This window comes from Pseudonaja textilis, chromosome 2 (genome assembly GCF_049901715.1).
Source record: "Pseudonaja textilis isolate UNSWEBS1 chromosome 2, rPseTex1.2, whole genome shotgun sequence".
Lineage (NCBI taxonomy): Eukaryota > Metazoa > Chordata > Lepidosauria > Squamata > Elapidae > Pseudonaja > Pseudonaja textilis.
Window position 1 is genome coordinate 75365028 of NC_141991.1, and position 19184 is coordinate 75384211.

General features: G+C 36.7%; 1 protein-coding gene across 1 annotated transcript in view; it reads left to right on the forward strand.

Annotated features, from left to right (window-relative positions):
- The window catches only part of COL23A1 (collagen type XXIII alpha 1 chain), a 305935-nt gene that overhangs the window by 201756 nt on the left and 84995 nt on the right, over positions 1–19184 (forward strand). Inside the window, exons 4-5 of the mRNA XM_087924342.1 lie at positions 5355–5461; positions 11725–11751. Coding sequence (XP_087780468.1) covers positions 5355–5461; positions 11725–11751 — 134 coding nt within the window. The remainder of the gene's footprint in view (positions 1–5354; positions 5462–11724; positions 11752–19184) is intronic.

Sequence of the window (19184 nt, forward strand, 5' to 3'; positions counted from 1 at the left end):
GGCTCTTACAGTTGAAAAGTTTTCCTCTGATGTTTAGTTTGAATCTTTCTTCCCATAATCTGAATTCATAATTTCTCCCCTTGTATTCTAGAATGATGGAAAGCAGGTCTCTACCACCTTTCAGATATTTGACAAGTGCTACCGTAGTCTTCTTTTTCTCTTTTTTAAAATAATTTTTATTCTAGAAAAAACATTTATTTGACATACATTTAAAACAGACAAATCAACACAGACACACACACACACATATATATATGGTATTCAGCTTTGTTCGGGTATTTTCCCACGTCATTATAGTTGTGCTTTTAAAGTTGTAGCAACGTTTCGGCAGAATCTCATCTGCCATCCTCAAGCTTCTCTATTGGTATATATATGTTTGTGTGTGTGTGTGTGTGTGTGTGTGTGTGTGTGTATATGTATATGTGTATATTTGTTTTCTTAAGTTTTCGCGGGTACTTATATGTATGGCATTCGGCTTTGTTCGGGTATTTTCCCACGTCATTGTAATTGTGCTTTTAAAGTTGTAGCAACGTTTTGGCAGAATCTTATCTGCCATCATCAGGCTTCTGTATAGTGTTCATCTGTGAGTCAGACTTTTACAGTGGTTTCAGATTTAAATTTGGGGTAGCCTATTGCTGTGCCAGAATGGATTTTTCTTCATCCTGATTGGTTGGGAGTCTTGGTCTGTGTTTATTGGTCTTGGAGTTTGCTGTGTTCTGCTCCGGGTAAATGGACGGCTATCATTAGTTAGGAAGCTAGGTTTCATCTGGGTGCCTGGTTGGGGTGTGTTTGAGTCCCCCCTGATACCTCCGGCTCAAACACACCCCAACCAGGCACCCAGATAAAACCTAGCTTCCTAACTAATGATAGCCGTCCATTTACCCGGAGCCAAGCTGCACTAAAGGCCTCCAATAAAGTAACACAATGTTGCCAGCCAATCAAGATACAAAAAGAGCCAAAAAACAGAAAGAAGATATTAGAAACACCAATCAAGCAGAACACAGCCTCTCCTTGAATTTGTATTTGGTTCCTATTTTTAAGCTCTCCAGTGTCATATAATAAATCTTTATACCAAACAATATTTTCATAATCCAATACATTTGGATGTGTAACTGCTTCCAATGTAGATAGCCACAATGAAACCTTGGGTAGTGGTTTTTTTAATCTTTCCCCAGACATTGAACAACACATATCTTACATGGTGCCTTTGGAAATTTGAACGTTGTTTAGATTTTCCACCCCACATGAAGGCGTGTCAGCCTTCATGTGGGGTGGAAAGTTGGAGATCAAAACCCTCTAATACTAATAACCTTCTATTTTCTAATTTAACCCAATCCTTAAGCCAGTTTACTATAGCAGCATCATAATATAATTCAAAATCTGGAAGGCCAAATCCTCCTTTTTTCTTGGCATCCTGTAATAATTTATATTTCACTCTGGGTTTTTTCCTCTGCCATATAAATTTAGATATACATTTGTTTAATTCTACAAAAAAATTCTTTTCCAACTTGACTGGCACTGTCCGAAACAAGAACAACAATTTTGGCAAAATATTCATTTTTACTATTGAAATACGTCCCAATAGTGATAACTGCAATTTGACCCAATTATCTAAATCTTTAACTATTTGTGTTATTAACTTATCATAGTTATCTTTTTTAATCGATGAACATCTAGCAGTCAACCAGATCCCTAGGTATTTTACTTTATGTACCACCTGCATACCTAATTTATTTATTTATAAAATTTATTTCCTTCTGCTCCTTTGTACAGTTTTTTGTTAACACTTTTGTTTTTTCTTTGTTAATTTTTAACCCTGCCACCTTTCCATATTCTTCTATTTTTCTTAGTAGTATAGGGCTCGCTTCTAAGGGTTCTTCTGATATAAATACCATATCATCAGTGAATGCCTGGAGTTTATATTCCTCTTTTTTAATTTTTAGTCGTCTAATCTCTTGGTTTTGCCTAATTTGTACTAAAAAGTCTCTTCTGCCAATATATACAATGGAGGAGCTGGGGGTAGCCTTGTCTTACTTCCTTATTTATCTTTATGGTATCTGTATTTTCCCCATTTATTAATATTTTTGCAGTTTGCATGTTATAAATTGTCTTAATGAATCCTATAAAATTTTCACCAAATTTCATGCCTATCAGTTGTTGAATAAGAAAGTTCCAATTCAGGTTTTCAAATGCCTTCTGGGCATCTAAAAATATCAATGCCATTGTCTTGGTTGTGTATACTTCATAATATTCTAATATATGGTATCCATAATGGTTCTTGTATTTGTTTTTATTTGCCTATTGGGGAGGAAGCCATTCTGATCAGTGTGGATAATTCTACTTAATACTCTCTTTAATCTTCCCGCCAATTCTTCTCTCAAACCCTTCATTGTCTTTTTCATAAAATTTCATTTTGGTTCATTGGTTTAGCCTCAAGTGTTCTTCGCTGAACCTGTTTCACTTAGTCCAAATCCTCCTTAAAACATGGCAACTAGAACAGACCACAATACTCAAGGGGAGCTCTACGCAGTACGGGAAAAACCAAAGAATTGGTTCCTCCTGTTTGGAAACTATATTCTGTTGATGGAGCCCAACATCTGCTTTTCTTGCAGACTTATCCTACTGTGGAGTCCTGTTCAGTTTGAAGTCTCAATACATTTGTTTCTGCATGATCCAAATGTTTGATCTTTCACATACAGCATGATGGTCCAGAATAGATTCTGACTGTAGTTCTCTATGCAAAGGGCAAAAAGAGTGTCACAGCACAAGCTCCTCCCCTTTTCTATATATGCCATGATATTGTAAGCTTGTCTGAAAGGTGCCAAACTTTCAACATGATGGCATAGTGCTGCTTTTATCACTCTAATGAAAGCAGCAAGTTCCTGTGGGTGCCACTTCATATATAAACTTAGGAAATAGTGAGAGCAATTGAACACCGTGGAATCTATTTCTGATGAGACATTCTAAGACCGTAACACGATAATGAAAAATAATATCATTGCCTTTAAACCCCACAGAAAAAGCCCAGGCAGCAGTTCATATTCAGGGATTGTTGAAAACAGTAATGTATCAGTAACTGAACAAATACAGAAGGCAGAGAATCAGAATAAATGTCAGGTTTGTTTAATGGGGACATGAATAATCATCAATCAATCCAAATTGTGAGTGTTGTTTTCTGGATTATTTCTATATTCTTGGGAGGCAGAAGTAAATTGTCAATGAATTGATGATAATATCTATTTAGGGGAAAGAACAACAGTTAAAAAAATAAAAAAAATCTCTCCATTATAGTATTAACTTGGTAAATGACAGTCAAGGAAGAGTCAACCATGGTATAATGTTAGATTAAGACTGGGGAAGCCCAAAGTCATGTCTATCTTTAGTCACAGAAGCTCCTGGGTGACTTTGGGACACTCAATCTCTCAGCCCAGCCTCCATCACAGGTTGTTGTTCGTAGAAAAATAGAAGTAGAGTATACCACCTTAAAATCTTAGAGGAAAAGTAGGATATAAATCTAATGCATGAAAGTAAATAAAATGTAATCATGTGTTAAATGATGCACTTTGAATCATTAAATACTTCCAATTTTACATTAGTGCTGATGGTATCCAAGCTATCAGGGGTTCTTGAGAGAATATCTTAATATACGTTATTGTTTTAAAATGAAGATAAGTTCAGCATTGGAGATCCTTAATACAGATATAAAAAATAAAGCAGTATTTTATGGTGCAATTACACATGTGTAGGCCTGACCACAATGATCTCAAAGTTGCCTTACTGATGAAAGAAGTACATAAAAAGGCAATCAGCTTTATTAAAGAGTGGAATAACTTTCTTTGAAGGAAAGATCACAGTATTTGGAAATGTTAGTTTAAAACATTGGGAGATGAATAAAATTATACACATTATGTAGAAAGAAGATAGAAAGAAAAACAATCTTCTCTTTTCTCCCTGTATATTCCATAAAATTCAGTAGTTTAAAAAGTATTTCAGTTTACTGTGCCCAATTAATCTGTATAATTCACTGTCTCAAAATACAGTGATTGTCACCAGCTACACTTGTCTCTCATTGAAAAATAAAAAATGCCTCTCTCCTATAAGCACACACTCTTTTTCTTCCAGGCTTTGCTCTTCCCTCTGGAAGGGGAGAAATGCCAAGATCTAGGAGGCTGGCATTTGGATTCCTGGGGAATTTTTTATTTTTTGCTAAAGTAACAGACTTTTGAAGACCTACCTGCTAAAGCAGTTCTCCAGATCATCGTATTGTGATTAAGGGGAAAGATTTTGAGTCTCTTTCTTACACTTTCCCATTCCCCTGGGTTGACATATCTCTTTTATGATGGTTCTGTTCTCTCTCCATATTCCAAGATCCTGCTAGAAGTTCTACAATAGGAACTGGGATGAAAGAAACAGAGAAGAGAGAACGATGGAGTTCCTCTAATCTGTAAATATAAAGCATCCTATTTAAGGACCCTTCTTGGCAATATCACTGGCCATCAGTTGTACTGTCCTTTCTCATAACTACAGTATTTGAAAAAGAATGGATGACAGTTCAGCTTTAGCTAGACATAAAGCTAAACATAGAGCCTACATTAAATTATACATCACTTCTATGGAATATAGAATGGGAGTTTAATTATTTAGAGAAAGTATCCTTTATTTCAAGATAGTTCCAAAGGTTACCAGTAGATGATCCCATATATTTCCAATTAGGACTGTAGGAAGGCCACCTAATGTGGTTCAGAGTTCTGTTCTGTAAACAGCCTTATCCAGTCCAGATCACCCGTGAAGTAAGGACATAAGAGAGTAGATTGGCACTGAGCCAATCTGGTGGCTATGTTGAATGCTGTTTCCAGATGTTATTACTCTACCTAGCTGTGAATTGTCTTCTTTTGTTGGCTATTTAACATTGTTTTAACTGTTTATAAGCCACCCAGAGTCATATATATGGATTTTAGTTTGCATTATCTTTTAGTATGGTTATTCTTTTTAATGAAAAAATATTTTAAAAAATATGCAACCCTATCAAGGGTGGTATAACTACTTCAATAACTACTTCTATTTTAAGGAAAGCCTTAAATCTTGACAATGGGCAAATATTATTTTGACTTTGATATTATTCCAACTAAATAAACTTGAAGTGCAATTTGGTTTGGTTTATTTTTTCATTTATGAAGACAATGCTTCTTTTCCAGACATTTTAAAATTCCATAATATAATAGCATGACATCACATTACCATTTAATAGTTGCTATACTAAAATTGTTCCGCAAAATTAATGCTTTGTATTATAATAATTTTAGCTTGTTTGTCCCATGTAATTAATAACCAATGTATTATGTTTTGTTTTTCAGGTCCTCCAGTAAGTAAAATTGACATTACTCTTGGTCACGAGTCAACAAAGTTAAGGCATTTATTTTCCTTTCTGTCTCATTTCACAAGAACAGGGCTTTCAGAAGAGGTGTGTCTGGTCCAGAAATTGGTACCAGATGCTGTTTTCTCTTTCACTCTTTCTCTTTTTCTCTCTTTCTCTTTCTCTCTCTCCCTCTGATGTAGGGAAATAGCAAAAGAGGAAAAAGTAGTTATTTATTTCTTTGCCTAAAGGGTTTGTGCCATTTTGAACTTAGTAAAAGCCTTTTTTTCTTTTAAGAATAGCTTTTTTGTTGTTCCTCAACTTTTTTAAAAAAAAATATACTTGTTCTGCTGTTATTTTCATAAATGTTAAATTGCCTTGCTGCATTTCAGTCTCTGAAGCTTTAAGAAATAATTACTAGAAATGCAGATTATATACATTCTATGACTGTCCAGAGGAATGAACAACTATTGTCACTTCGAATGCATCTTATAAATACAGTTCCAACAGATAATTATATAATCCTCACTCCACTTTGCATCATACATCTGTTTTTTTTTTTAAATTTGCTACTTTTTTGCATGAACAAAAGAAAGAAATATGGAGGGAAATTGAAAATCACCATAATAATATACTAGATTACTGTGTCTTGATTCACATAGCAATGTCTTTGGACGCTGAAAAAGAAAAAGGGAAGATTCCCAATGTCACGGAAGATGGCAATCTGTATCTCATCAGACAGCCTGCAAACAATTCTTCATTGTCAGCTACAGGCCTATATAGGAGTAGCTTAAATATTTATCTGTCTCCCATGGAAAGAAATCCAAAGTACCTTATTCTACTTCAGTAGCAAGTTTAGTATTTCATTTTTTTACCTTGTAACTTTATCCAATGGTAAAAGGAAATATATTTGATTAACCAATTGATCTGACTTAAACTGACTTTTAATCCAAAAACTCATATTTTGAGTATCTAATCCCCAGAGTCCAATTTCACTAGTAGGATCTCATATCCAATTAACTTGGAAAAAAAACAGCAGATTACTAGAGCTATTCCACCACTCCTTTGCCCTAGAATCATGGGAGGTGCCACATTCAAACTCCAGATGTTATTAGTTGACAATGCAACTTTTCCTGGTGACTGTTAGACATTAGATCCAGTGCTTTTTTTATTTTAATTTTAATCTATTGCTAAATCGTTGTCTTGGCGTGGTGAAATGACACTGCAGCTACAAATTCTGAGTACAATAATATGAACAAAGCTCTCTGTTCCTGGTCCTCTTCTAGATCAATTAAGAACTATCCTGGAGATTTAAGGCAAAACAAGACTGCCTCTGAAAAAAACAAAAAAGTAAAATGGTTCTCAAAAATTTAGATCAAACCTTTCCTAGCGGTTATAGTTCTGATAGGTTGGTGGCAACTAAAGCATAACTGAACTGCACTTTTTGCTTTAAGTGTTGATAAGTACAGTGGAATATTGTTTTTCTGCCAGTTGTGTGATGAACGGTAGAAGGCATATGTTCTACATAAGTATCCTCAGATACCTAACGTGCCTTCCTAAAGTCAGTTCTTGAACTATTTAAACAATTTGCCACCTATTTTATCTTCCTCACTTATCAAACATCATATCCTTCGTCTTTTCAAATTGCAGAAAGATGCTCAGGTTGCAATACAAAAGGGAATGAGAATCTGAAGAACTTGCTTCAATCCTATTGGTATAATAAGACAAGACCACTTTATCATCCAAGTGTGTTAGCCAATCTAGGCAGGTAACAGTAGACACAGATAGTCCTTGACTTATGATCACGATTCAGTCCCAAATTTCCACTGCTAAGTGAGATGGTTGTTAAGTGAGTTTTGACCCATTTTATGACCTTTCTTACCACAATTGTTAAGTGAATCTGTGGTTGTTAAGTTAGTACATGGTTGTTAAGTGAATCCAGCTTCCCCATTGACTTTGCTTGTCGGAAGGTCACAAAAGATCATCATAGGACCCTAAGACACTGCAATCTTTATAAATATGACTGGTTGTAAGTGTGAAAAATAGCCATCAGTCACTTTTTTCACTGCTGTTGAAACTTCAAATGATCACTAAGCAAACTATTATAATTGAGGACTACCTGTACTGCCATCAAGTTAATGCAGAGGCTGTTGGCATATGCCAGTCATCTTACCCATAAGTAGGCTTTTCCCAGAACTTACAAATAAATATGAAATAAGTGGCTCTCAAATTTCCTCTAGGGTTAATAATAAAAAGAAGATTTAACATCAGCAAAGACAGAAAAGTGTGCTACCCTGGACTTTGAAAAATGTTTTTCTATTAAATTGTACAGATTTAAATATGAAATGTATTAGAAATTTAATTACAACATATGATGCTTTAAAATTCAATTTTAAAATTTAAATGAGACATACAATTTTAAATGATGTAGAAACTTGAAAAACTTGTAAAATGATGTAGGCACTGTACAAAATGTGACATTTTAATGTCCTTCTCAGGCCCTTTTGGACCAATAGAGATTTTGTATTTAAGGAATATTTGGTAATATAGCAGTCAACTAATTCTGAATGGTATAATTTTAAGTTGTTTTATAATTTGCCCCATTAACTGATTGGTATAATAAAACCAAAATATAAATAAACAAATAAAATTTAAAATATCCTTACTGAATTCAGTTTAAAAAGTAGAAATAATAGCTTTGGATTAAAATACTATTTTCCCCCCACATGGAGCTGCATATTAAAATTCTTATGTTAAAATTCTTATAGATTGCAATCATGTTCTCAGCTGTGAGGCAATTATATTTTTTCAGTTATTTCAGTTTTTACTTTCTATATTTGACTATTTACAGGTGAAACTTGAAAAATTAGAATATCGTGCAAAAGTTCATTTATTTCAGTAATGCAACTTAAAAGGTGAACCTAAGATAGTTCACGCCATGATTTGTCATAATTGATTATGGCTTACAGCTCATGAAAACCCCAAATCCACAATCTCAGAAAATCAGAATATTACATACAATCAATAAAACAAGGATTGTACATAGAACAATATCGGACCTCTGAAAAGTATAAGCATGCCTATATACTCAGTACTTGGTTTGGGCCCCTTTTGCCGCAATTACTGCCTCAATGCGGCGTGGCATGGAAGCTATCAGCCTGTGGCACTGCTGAGGTGTTATGGAAGACCAAGATGCTTCAATAGCAGCCTTCAGCTCTTCTGCATTGTTCGGTCTCATGTCTCTCATCTTTCTCTTGGCAATGCCCATAGATTCTCTATGGGGTTCAGGTCAGGCGAGTTTGCTGGCCAATCAAGCACTGTAATCCCATGGTCATTGAAGCAGGTTTTGGTGCTTTTGGCAGTGTGGGCAGGTGCCAGGTTCTGCTGGAAAATGAAGTCAGCATCCCCATAAAGCTCGTCTGTGGAAGGAAGCACGAAGTGCTCCAAAATCTCATGGTAGACGGCTGCGTTAACCCTGGACTTAATGAAGCACAGTGGACCAACACCAGCAGATCACATGGCTCCCTAAATCAACACAGACTGTGGAAACTTCACACTGGACTTCAAGCATCTTGCAGTGTGTGCCCCTCCATTCTTCCTCCAGACTCTGGGTCCTTGGTTTCCAAATGAGATGCAAAAGTTGCTCTCATCATTAAAGAGGACTTTGGACCACTGAGCAACAGACCAGTTCTGTTTTTCTTTAGCCCAGGTAAGATGCTTCTGATGTTGTTTGTTGTAAAGGAGTGGCTTGACAAGAGGAATATGACATTTGAAGCCCATGTCCAGAATCCGTCCGTATGTGGTGGCTCTTGATGTACTGACTCCAGCCTCCGTCCACTCCTTGTGAAAGTCCCCAACACTTTTGAAAGGCCTTTTCTTGACAATCCTCTCCAGAGTGCGGTCATCCCTGCTGCTTGTGCCCCTTTTTCTTCCACACTTTTCCCTTCCACATAACTTTCTATTAATGTGCTTTGATACAGCACTTTGGGAACATCCAACTTCTTTTGCAATTACCTTTTGAGGCTTTCCCTCCTTATGGAGGGTGTCAGTGATGGTTTTCTGCACAACTGTCAGGTCAGCAGTCTTTCCCATGATTGTGATTCCTACTGAACCAGACTAGAGACCATTTAAAGGCTCAGGAACCCTTTGCGGGTGTTATGGCTTAATTAGCTGATTAGAGTGGGACACTTTGAGCCAAGAATATTGAACCTTTGCCCAATATTCTAATTTTCTGAGATTGTGGATTTGGGGTTTTCATGAGCTGTAAGCCATAATCATCTCAATTATGACAAATCATGGCTTGAACTATCTTGCTTTGCATGTAATGAGTCTATCTCATATATTAGTTTCACCTTTTAAGTTGCATTACTGAAATAAATGAACTTTTGCACGATATTCTAATTTTTCAAGTTTCACCTGTAGGTAAGATATATTTTTCTATTTTTGTCCCATGAAGTAGCTGTACAATATTAGAATACAGAAAAGGTCTATAAAATTAACTTATTTTCCCTTATAAAACACATTTTCTTTCCAAGGGTTATAGATATGGCCTGAGAAAGTTCCTTTAAACTCTCTAGTGGTTCTCTCACTAGGCAGACAAAGAAGGGTTATTCCAGTGGTGGGATTCTATCAGTTTCCCTACTGGTTCGGTGATCACGCACTTCATGCATGTGCACGAGAGCACGCTTAACACGCATGCATGCACAGCTTTCCAAACACCAGCTGAGGGTCTGCCATGTCAATCAGCTGAGATGATAAAGAACAGAAAAGTGCAGGGGTGGGTGGGAGAGCCAATCGTCTTCTTTCTCCTTTCAGCTGATCGTCGGACACTTTTTTTTATTACTGGTTCGGCCAAACAGTAGCAATTTTTGCTACCGGTTCGGCCGAACCAGGTCGAACTGGTAGCATTTCACCGCTGGGTTATTCCCTCTGAGAAGGGTGTTCACCTCTTAATTGAGAATACCCAGATAAGTAAAACACCTTGACTATTCACTTAAATTGGTTTATTGAGATAATGTGGTTGCCTCTTCCTTATTCTGTTTGATTTAGACTTGTCTGCAGCTACACGTAGGGATTGATGCATACCTACGCTGTGAAGGGGTTGATGGGTAAGCATAGGTCAGATGGTTGCAGACTAGCAACAGATATGTACCCCTCTCCAAACCACAGATGCATGTGTTGCAGTGACACAAAAATCTAGTTCTTGCCCAGGGATGGGATCCGACAGAATTAACTACCGATTCAGTGATTTATGATGTGCTTCCCTGCACACTGCGTGCACATGTAAATCTTCGTCAGCTTGCTGCCTGGACAGCTGAGCAGCACTGCGTGTAGGGAAGCAGTGTTTGAAAAAGCACTTTTTTCCTGCTTTTTCAACCACAGCTGTGCCTCACACAGCAGCTGAGGTTGAGAAAGCAGGAAATGAAGGTTAGTTAAGAGCCCGGACGGGCGGGTGGGCCAAAACAGCAGCAGACATAGAACCGGTTCTATGTCTGCTGCTCTTCAGAGCTACCAGTTCTACAGAGCCGGACAGAACCAGTAGAATCCCACCGCTGTTCTTGCCTTAGGGAAACCAACAACAGTGGTTCATAAACCAATTTAACTGAATTGTCAAGGTTCAAATTACATGGTTGTTCACTCTCATATTTTATCCAAGATCTTTTTAAATCTTGGTGTTCATTTGTTGTAAATCCATTTGTTGTTTCAAATTGGCCACCTATAATGAATGGAAAGAAAAAGGGAAGGAAGGGTATTTAGTTCTACTGGCTCACAGATGCTTCTGCCAACCAGACAACAAACTAGAGCAAAGCTCAGTAAAATAAATGAGTACTCTACTGTAGTTGAACTACTTGACTATGGAGCAAAGCCATTTATACTGAAATATAATCCTGCTTGTTTCCATATTAAAATTGATCATATCCAATAAGAGTGAGTTTCATGAAATGGGGCTGTGAGTGGAGTTATGGGGAAAATAAAGGTTCCATTAGCTAAAATATTTGAAGATTAGATTTCTGTTTAAAGTTTTTAAATATATCCATTTTCCTTTTAGTAGGAAAAATATTTACTTTTAAAAGTCATGTATAGAGATGAGTGAAGTTTGCTGAGGCATAATACTTAAATAGTGGTCTTGTACAGATATCTGTTTCTCTATTTCAACTATATCATAGGATTGTTACAAGAATTTTAAAAGGCAGATACCCCTGTCATAAATTCCTATTTTCTGTTATTCTGATATAGATTTTCTAGTGGTAGAACCTACTAGATTAATTTGTCTTCTAGATCAACTCCTAAATTTTGATATTAACTGTGAACTCTTGCTGCTGTTAAGTGCCACTGACTGTTCTTATTGTTTTCCTTATTTAATATCACAGGGGCAGTCAGGACGAGATGGTTACCCGGTAATTTTATTTTGCAATTTTTCCTGCATATTGTTTATTCCTGCTTAATCCATTTTCACTCTCTATATTTTATTTGCCCCTTCAAAAGTATCAAACTAATATAACTTCATCCACTTAAACATCTGTTTACTATCTTTAGATTTACTATCTTTGCTTTAGTAACATCAGTTCAAGATATTTAATTATTAATCAAAGCACTGTAGCTGCACCAGTGGTGGGATTCAAAAATTTTTACTACCGGTTCTGTGGGTGTGGCTTGGTGGGTGTGGCAGGAAAGGATACTGTAAAATCTCCAGTTAGAGATGGTATTTGCTGATTTTCCAAACCAGTCAAAATTTCTGCTACTGGTTCTCCAGAACTGGTCAGAACCTGCTGAATACCACCTCTGAGCTGCACTACACTTTATAAAGTTCCCATATGCATAGTATTACTAGTAATGTTGGTCTAATAAATACATGCTAGTGTTAGCATCTGAAAAATATCTTTACAGCAGAATATTAATCCTATTGACTGATTACTATACAAGAAGTATTCCTTAAAGTCTCCCTATTGCTCAACCATTATTACTGACATTGCCGCTTTCTAGCATATTCCATAATTTATATCTTGAAATATGTTATTTGTTCCTCAGGTAGCACATATGTTGCTAATGTATTCAATTTATGGCATGTATTGAACATTCGTTATGAACACTTATTTGATGTTGGTATTGCATAAATGAAGAATATGAATCTCCACCAGCTATATCATGTTGTGAGCTTTTTAATTTTTTTACTGGATGGTTTTTCAAATTTATTAGCTTTAAGTTCAAATTATATATACTTAGGAATAAAACCCATGCATTCCAAAAAACTTAGTTCTGAGTAGATCTAGGTACATCCTTATAAGTAGCAACATAACACTTCAAAGAGAAAGGGTTTCCATGTTGACAAAGTTCCTTTTCTTCATGGCATTATATTTCTTCATGCATACAGTCATTATTTTGTTGTTGTTTTAAAGGATGAACAATGGCTTACTTCTCCCTTTCCCCCCATCCTGTAGCATAGGATTATGAATGTGAAGAAATCATAAGATTAAACAAACATCTGATAATATTTCTTTGAATCTTTGTGAGCCATTGTTGCTGGCCTATATCCCCTCTTTGATATCTTTTACTCAAACACAACCAAAAAGCAGTTAGTGCTGTGAAAATAGCAGAGATTTATTGATGTCTCTTAGTTTTGCTACTATCAAAGGCAAAAAGGTATAATGAATATAACAAGCAAATCAGTTGACCAACACTGAAAATTTCATTTTCTTAAAGATAGAAATACACAAATATATTGAATTGTATACTCAATACAAGAAGTACTTCAGATTCTTTTTTTTTTAGAAATGCCCATTTTTAGTCCCTATTCCATAAAATACTGAATTCTTAAAAGTCATAGAATACGCTAAATTTGATATTTAGATTGCTTGATAATAAGTTTATAATCTGACCTTGGTAAGAAAGCAATGCATATTTATGCCTACTGACACAGTACATTACATTCATTCATAAGCTTACTCTTTGGCATGAAAGCAAATAATAAAGTATTGTTCTTGGCAAATATCACATGAGAAGTTTTGGACTGGAGCCTAGGAGCAAAACTGAAAAAAATTCTCATCATAACTCTAACTTTCAGGATGCCTGCAAGATTTTACTGTCTTTTTCTTTTGTACAAAAAGACAAAAGTCCTTTAGAACATTTCTTGTAAGGGATGGCAATTATTTAATAATTGTGATATTTTCCAAGATGACTACATTTTTGTTAATGCTTGATAGATTTTCTGTACCTTGCAGAGGCTCAACAATAATATTGGAATAATTATTTGGTTTGGGGAGCAGCATAAAAAGATATAACCCTTTACTTTTCACTGCTAACAAGATAGTACAGAGAATGGATCATCATTCTATTCCATTTCTTATTTTAGTTCTACTTATACTCTTGCTCCCGATTCAGTCAAATTATATCGTTAGAATTTGCTTATATATATCAAGTAACATTGATCCTCATATAAATAAGTGCATATCAAAAAGAAGTCCCTATAACTTTATTTCTGCATTGTCTTCATTCTTCATATAGCCCATTTTACTCCAGTTGTATTTTCAGAGAAGACAATTTCAATTAAATAAAAGTTATCCTTTAGAGGAAGTAATATTTGATCATATTCAAAATAGGGGGAGGAGACAGGGAGGCCTGCAATACAACTTGCCCATTTAAATTATCTCTCTTGGAAACTTTTACAAATATTTGTTAAAGGGATTGTCCCAACAAATAAGTCACATTTGGTTATGTGAATATCGCCATATTATACAAAAGAGACATTTGTAAAGCATCAAACCCCACATTTGTTGTGGATCCCAGAGTTCTGCAGTTAATCACTTAAACAAATCATTATATATGTTACAATGATCTACCCAAAATGTTAATTGAGCTTTGATGTGAATCAGCAAAAGTTACAGTCAAAGTGGGAAGTGTACAACACAGTAAGTAAAATATTTTCAAAAAGATGGGTTTACATGGATGTATGCTTATACATGCAGCATATTTGGGCATGCTGGGATGAAAAATAGGCCTAATACCCTCTGATGAATTCCTGATGCCAGCTAATCCCTTTGGTTATCTTCAAGTTGGGTAGAAACATAGAAAACTAATGGCAAAAAAAGACATAGTGGTCCATCAAGTCAGCCCTTTGAGGTTTTTTTTTAACAAAGTTTTGTTGTTGGACATGTGTTTATTCCAACTATGTTTAAACTCAGATGACTGACCCACTTGGATATTTGAGAATGAAAGTCTAGCAGCAGTAGCATAGTCTTTGCTTTCTCTACCTGATAATGAAGTAAAAATGCATAGATATATAATATATGCATATAGGCTAGCATCCATAGCAGTGATAGTATTCTTCCGGTTTGGCCCGGTTCAGCCAAATGGTAGTAAAAAAATTGCCAAGCCGATAGTAAAAAAATGCTACCGGTTCAGCTGAGATGGTATTTCCAACTATCAGCTGTGCTGTGTGATTTAGATTAGCTAGAAAGCAGGAAATTGTTGGGTTTCTTGCTTTCTAGCTAATCTAAACCTGCAGCACAGCTGATTTCCCCCTCCCTTGCTTCAAAATGCATCTTTTTCCAGCACTTCCCTGAGGCCCACTAGGCCAAAAACGGGGCGCAGGGGAATGCTGCATGCCCCCCGTGCTCCATTTTTGCTTCCAGGAGGCTTCCCTGAGGCCCACTAGGCCAAAAATGGTGTCCAGGGGTGCTGCAAAAGAAAAAAAGAAAGAGAAAGAAAGAGGGAGGGAGGGATGGGACAGAGAAAGAAAAAAAGAGAGGGAGGGAGGGAAAAAGGAAAGGAAGGAAGGACCACAAATCTTGCCACTAGACCAAGGGTCTTCAAACTTGGCAAGTTTAAGACTTGTGGATTTCAACTCCCAGAGTTCCTGAGCTAACATGATTAGGAGGAGGAATTCTGGGAGTTGATCTTAAAGATGTCAAGTTTGAAGACCCCTGCACTAGATGCAGCTTCAGAGGATGCTTTGAAACAGCACAGAAATCCAGAGCTGGAAGGTACCTGGAGGTGATCTAGTCCAGGGGTTGCCAACCTTTTGGACCTCAGGGACCATCAAATTCATAATTTTAAATCCCAGAGACTAACCAGTTCTGTGGGTGTGGCCTAATTTGTGGGTGTATCTTGGTGGTCATGTGACTGGCTGGGCATGGCTTATATGTAAATATTATAAATATTTATATAAATATTGATTTTTATTAAAAAAAGAGCAACTTTTACCCAAAATCAGGCAAAGCAGGCAGGCAGATTGAGTTGCTCACAGAATCATTCAGTGATCTATCTATCTGCCATCAGCTAGTTCAATCTCTCAAATTTGCTTGCGTCTGCACTGATTAACAGAACCTTCAGTACTAAGGGAGGTTCGGCTGTGCTTAAAAGCAGAGCCGAAGATCTAAAGACTGGCTAGAAAGCAAGAAATGCAATGATTTCCTGCTTCCTAGGTAATCTAAATCTCCCGGCACAGCAGAACACCTGATGGTTGGAAAAAGGAAAAATAGCAATTTAGCAGGCAAGTTTGCTGGGTAATGAGTGAGTGGGCGGGGAGGGTTCCCGCGGGCCATGTGGGTAGCACAGTCTTGTGTTTCTGTGCAGCCTGGATTAATTGCTTTGGGGGGGTGCTCTGGGGGTGAGATTTCTCTGCGGCCCACCAAAGTTTTCTCACGGCCCACCAGTGGGCCGTGGCCCACCTGTTGGCAACCACTGATCTAGTCCAACCCCCTGCTCCAGAAAGTGAGTTTCTGTCTTTTGACCCCCAGTCACCTGACCATGTAGCCACATCTACCCAGTCACACCCACATAGCCACACCCACCAAGCCACGCCCACCGAACTAGTAGGAAATTTTTTTGAATCCCACCACTGATCCATAGAGAAAGAAGGCTGAGCAAGAGAATTTAGAGAACGAAGTGGAATTTACAAAAGAGTCTAAGTGAATGAGTCAAAAAAGAAAAAACTTAAGAAACCAAATGAATGAAAATGAAATTAGCCTGCAGTTCTGACCTACAATATTTGTGGCATAATTGAATTCCTACCTCATTCATAAATTGCAAATAGCAGCAGAATAAATTCCTTACAGATGTAACACATATGCTGACAATTATAATGAAATATGGCCATCCTCAATTGAAATTTTTGTGTAAAAAAACCAAAAGCAGGCAAGCAAATTTAAAATATTTCTACCTGAAAACGATCTGGCATGTACCTGCAAAAATGTCAGAAGATTAAAGTAACAAGTAACCACACTTTTCTGATGAGCGGGCATGAAGACTTAGCAGATCACAAAAAGAGGGTACTACAGAAGGACTTGACAGAGGAAGACAGTCAAACAAAGGAGCAAGCCCAGTGATGCAAATGATAATCAGAAGCAACTGATGTAGAAGATACTCTGCACTGTGGAAACTTTGAAACTTCTTTCTAACCATTGTTGATGAAGCATGCTCTAAGTCTTCAGGAGAAGAACAGACACAGAAATAGGATGGTATATCCCTACCACAGGGGATGTGGCTGTGCTCTGTCACAAGATTAAAGGACAATTTCTGATAGCTGATAAATAGTTGGCTGATTGCTAGGAACATAGATCAAGAAAGCAACACCCAAGATTTATCTAAAGCATTGAGAGTTATTCCTTTCTGCTAATCCATGTTTGAACAAATGGTATTGCAAACCAAAGGGATGCCATGATTTTTGAGGATCAAGAAAGAACACTAGAGAATGTGATAGCTAAAATAGCGTTCTTATTTTCCTTTCAATCTCTGGTTGGGGGATCGAATGATGAAAGTGGTGGATTAAATAGATAATGCCAACTGGAAGGATTTTGTTTCTAGGACTGTATGTGTTATCTGCATAGTAGACTGCTGGCACAGAATGGACATCTTATTATGATTTGAAAAAAATGAGTTCAGCCAACAAATCTTACTTATTATTTTTATATTATAGAGGCCACCCAACTCCAAAAGATTCTAGGCAGCTTACATTTTAAAAACAGGAGACAATAAAGAATGACAAGAAAATTGTACTTGTCCAGAAAAGAAAATGACATATACAATAAGAAAAGTAACCTCCAATCTAACTCCTGATCTGGGAGAGCAGTCAGGTTTTCAAGGATTTTCAGAACCTCTTCACAGTGGGACCCACACAGATCTCTGGTGTGTGTGAACACCAGAGTTTCAAACTGAGTCTGTGCCAGTTGGAAACTTATTGGAAACAATAAGTAAGAACATCTATTAAAGAGTTATATGCTGCAGAAGGAAAAGGGAATGTGTCATTGCATGATTATTGGTCCTTTTACAGCTGAGTGTGTGTTTGTCACTTTTATCAGAACAATTGCTTCTCAAAGACAAACTATGGACGTGTTTTCTGATTCCTAAATACAACTATATTTGCAAAAATTAGAAGAAAACTGAACTATTTATACCAGCTTATCAGACTTTTAAATAGAATGTCTTTTCCTCCCTCTTACTCTTTCCTTATATCTTTCCAAGAGCTATTACTTCCTAGGGTCCTGCACTAAGCTGGTGATGAAGTAGTTGACTGAAATTTCTTTAAGAAATTGTGGGTAATGGGTGAAGTGCCAGTTGTTTTGAGGAGAGCAAATGACTTTATCTTCAAACCCAGAAAAAGACAAAATCCAGACCACTCAGCCAGACTTTGACATGTAGCTAAATTCCTGAGGAGATCATAAGGAGATCAGCCTTCTTGAAAACGATGTGGTGAGCTAGCACTGAAGATGTTACCTAATTGGGTAACAAAAATGTCTGCAAGCAACCAGGCTCAGATAGAATCAAGGACCCCCCACAAGTAGTAATTACTAGAAATCAGCACTGATTTTTCAAAAACAAGTTTTATGAGTCTTATCCTACTCAGGTAAAATATTTTCATTTCAGCAAAGCATTTGACAATGACATTTTGTGACATTTTGATTAATAAACTAATATAAGTGAAAGTTTGAAGGAATTCAGAGTCTTTAGCCTTAGGAAGAAAAAACTGAGGGAAGATTTGATAGTGGTCTTCAACTACTTGGCATGGTGCCATATAGAAGACGTCAAGACACGTTCCCTGTTGTTGCAAAGTACAGAATACAAAAAGTAAAATTAAGTTACACAAAAATAATGCCAATTGAATGTTAAGTGCACAATAATAAGCACTGAAGGCAATGTTTGGAAATCAATGGACAAAAAAGAAGGTAGGTTCCCCTTCACTGAATATGTTAAGGGATCGTCCAGTGTGCCATTAGAGGATTCTTTAGTTTGGATTCCTGAATAAACAGGAACTTGGGCTCAGTATCCTAAATGTCCCTCCCAATTCCATTATTCATTTGTTTCCTCTAAGGAAGGTGGCACAAAGTAGTATGGTATGTGTTGAGGTATCAGTTATCTGAGCCTGGTATGGCCTGGGCCCATAACCAGTGTTGAGGTAATTCCCAGTTAGGAAAATGAGCGCATGCAGGGAGACGTATTTGAGAAAAGTATTTGAATAATACACACACAGTACACAGATACACTGTATAGTAAATGTAGGTTTTTACTTCCAGAAAGTTTAAGCAAAGTTCAAGATAAGCAGTCCAATAGTCATTCACAGGTAAATCAGTCAGTTTTCATCCAGGGATAACCCAATAACAAATTCCAGTGTCAAAAACAGTTCAGTAACAAACTTATATCAAATCCAATAATATCAGTCAATTAGAAGAAATGGAGGAACGGCAATACTTTCCAACAGAAGGAAACAGAGACTTACTCACACTCTCTTCTGAGACTAAGGCTAAGACAAACCAGGTTTCTGGCTCCATCTTATGGCCGTTTGAGAAACCACACCTAATTACAGTTTTGCATTTTCTTAAAGATACAATTTTTAAAA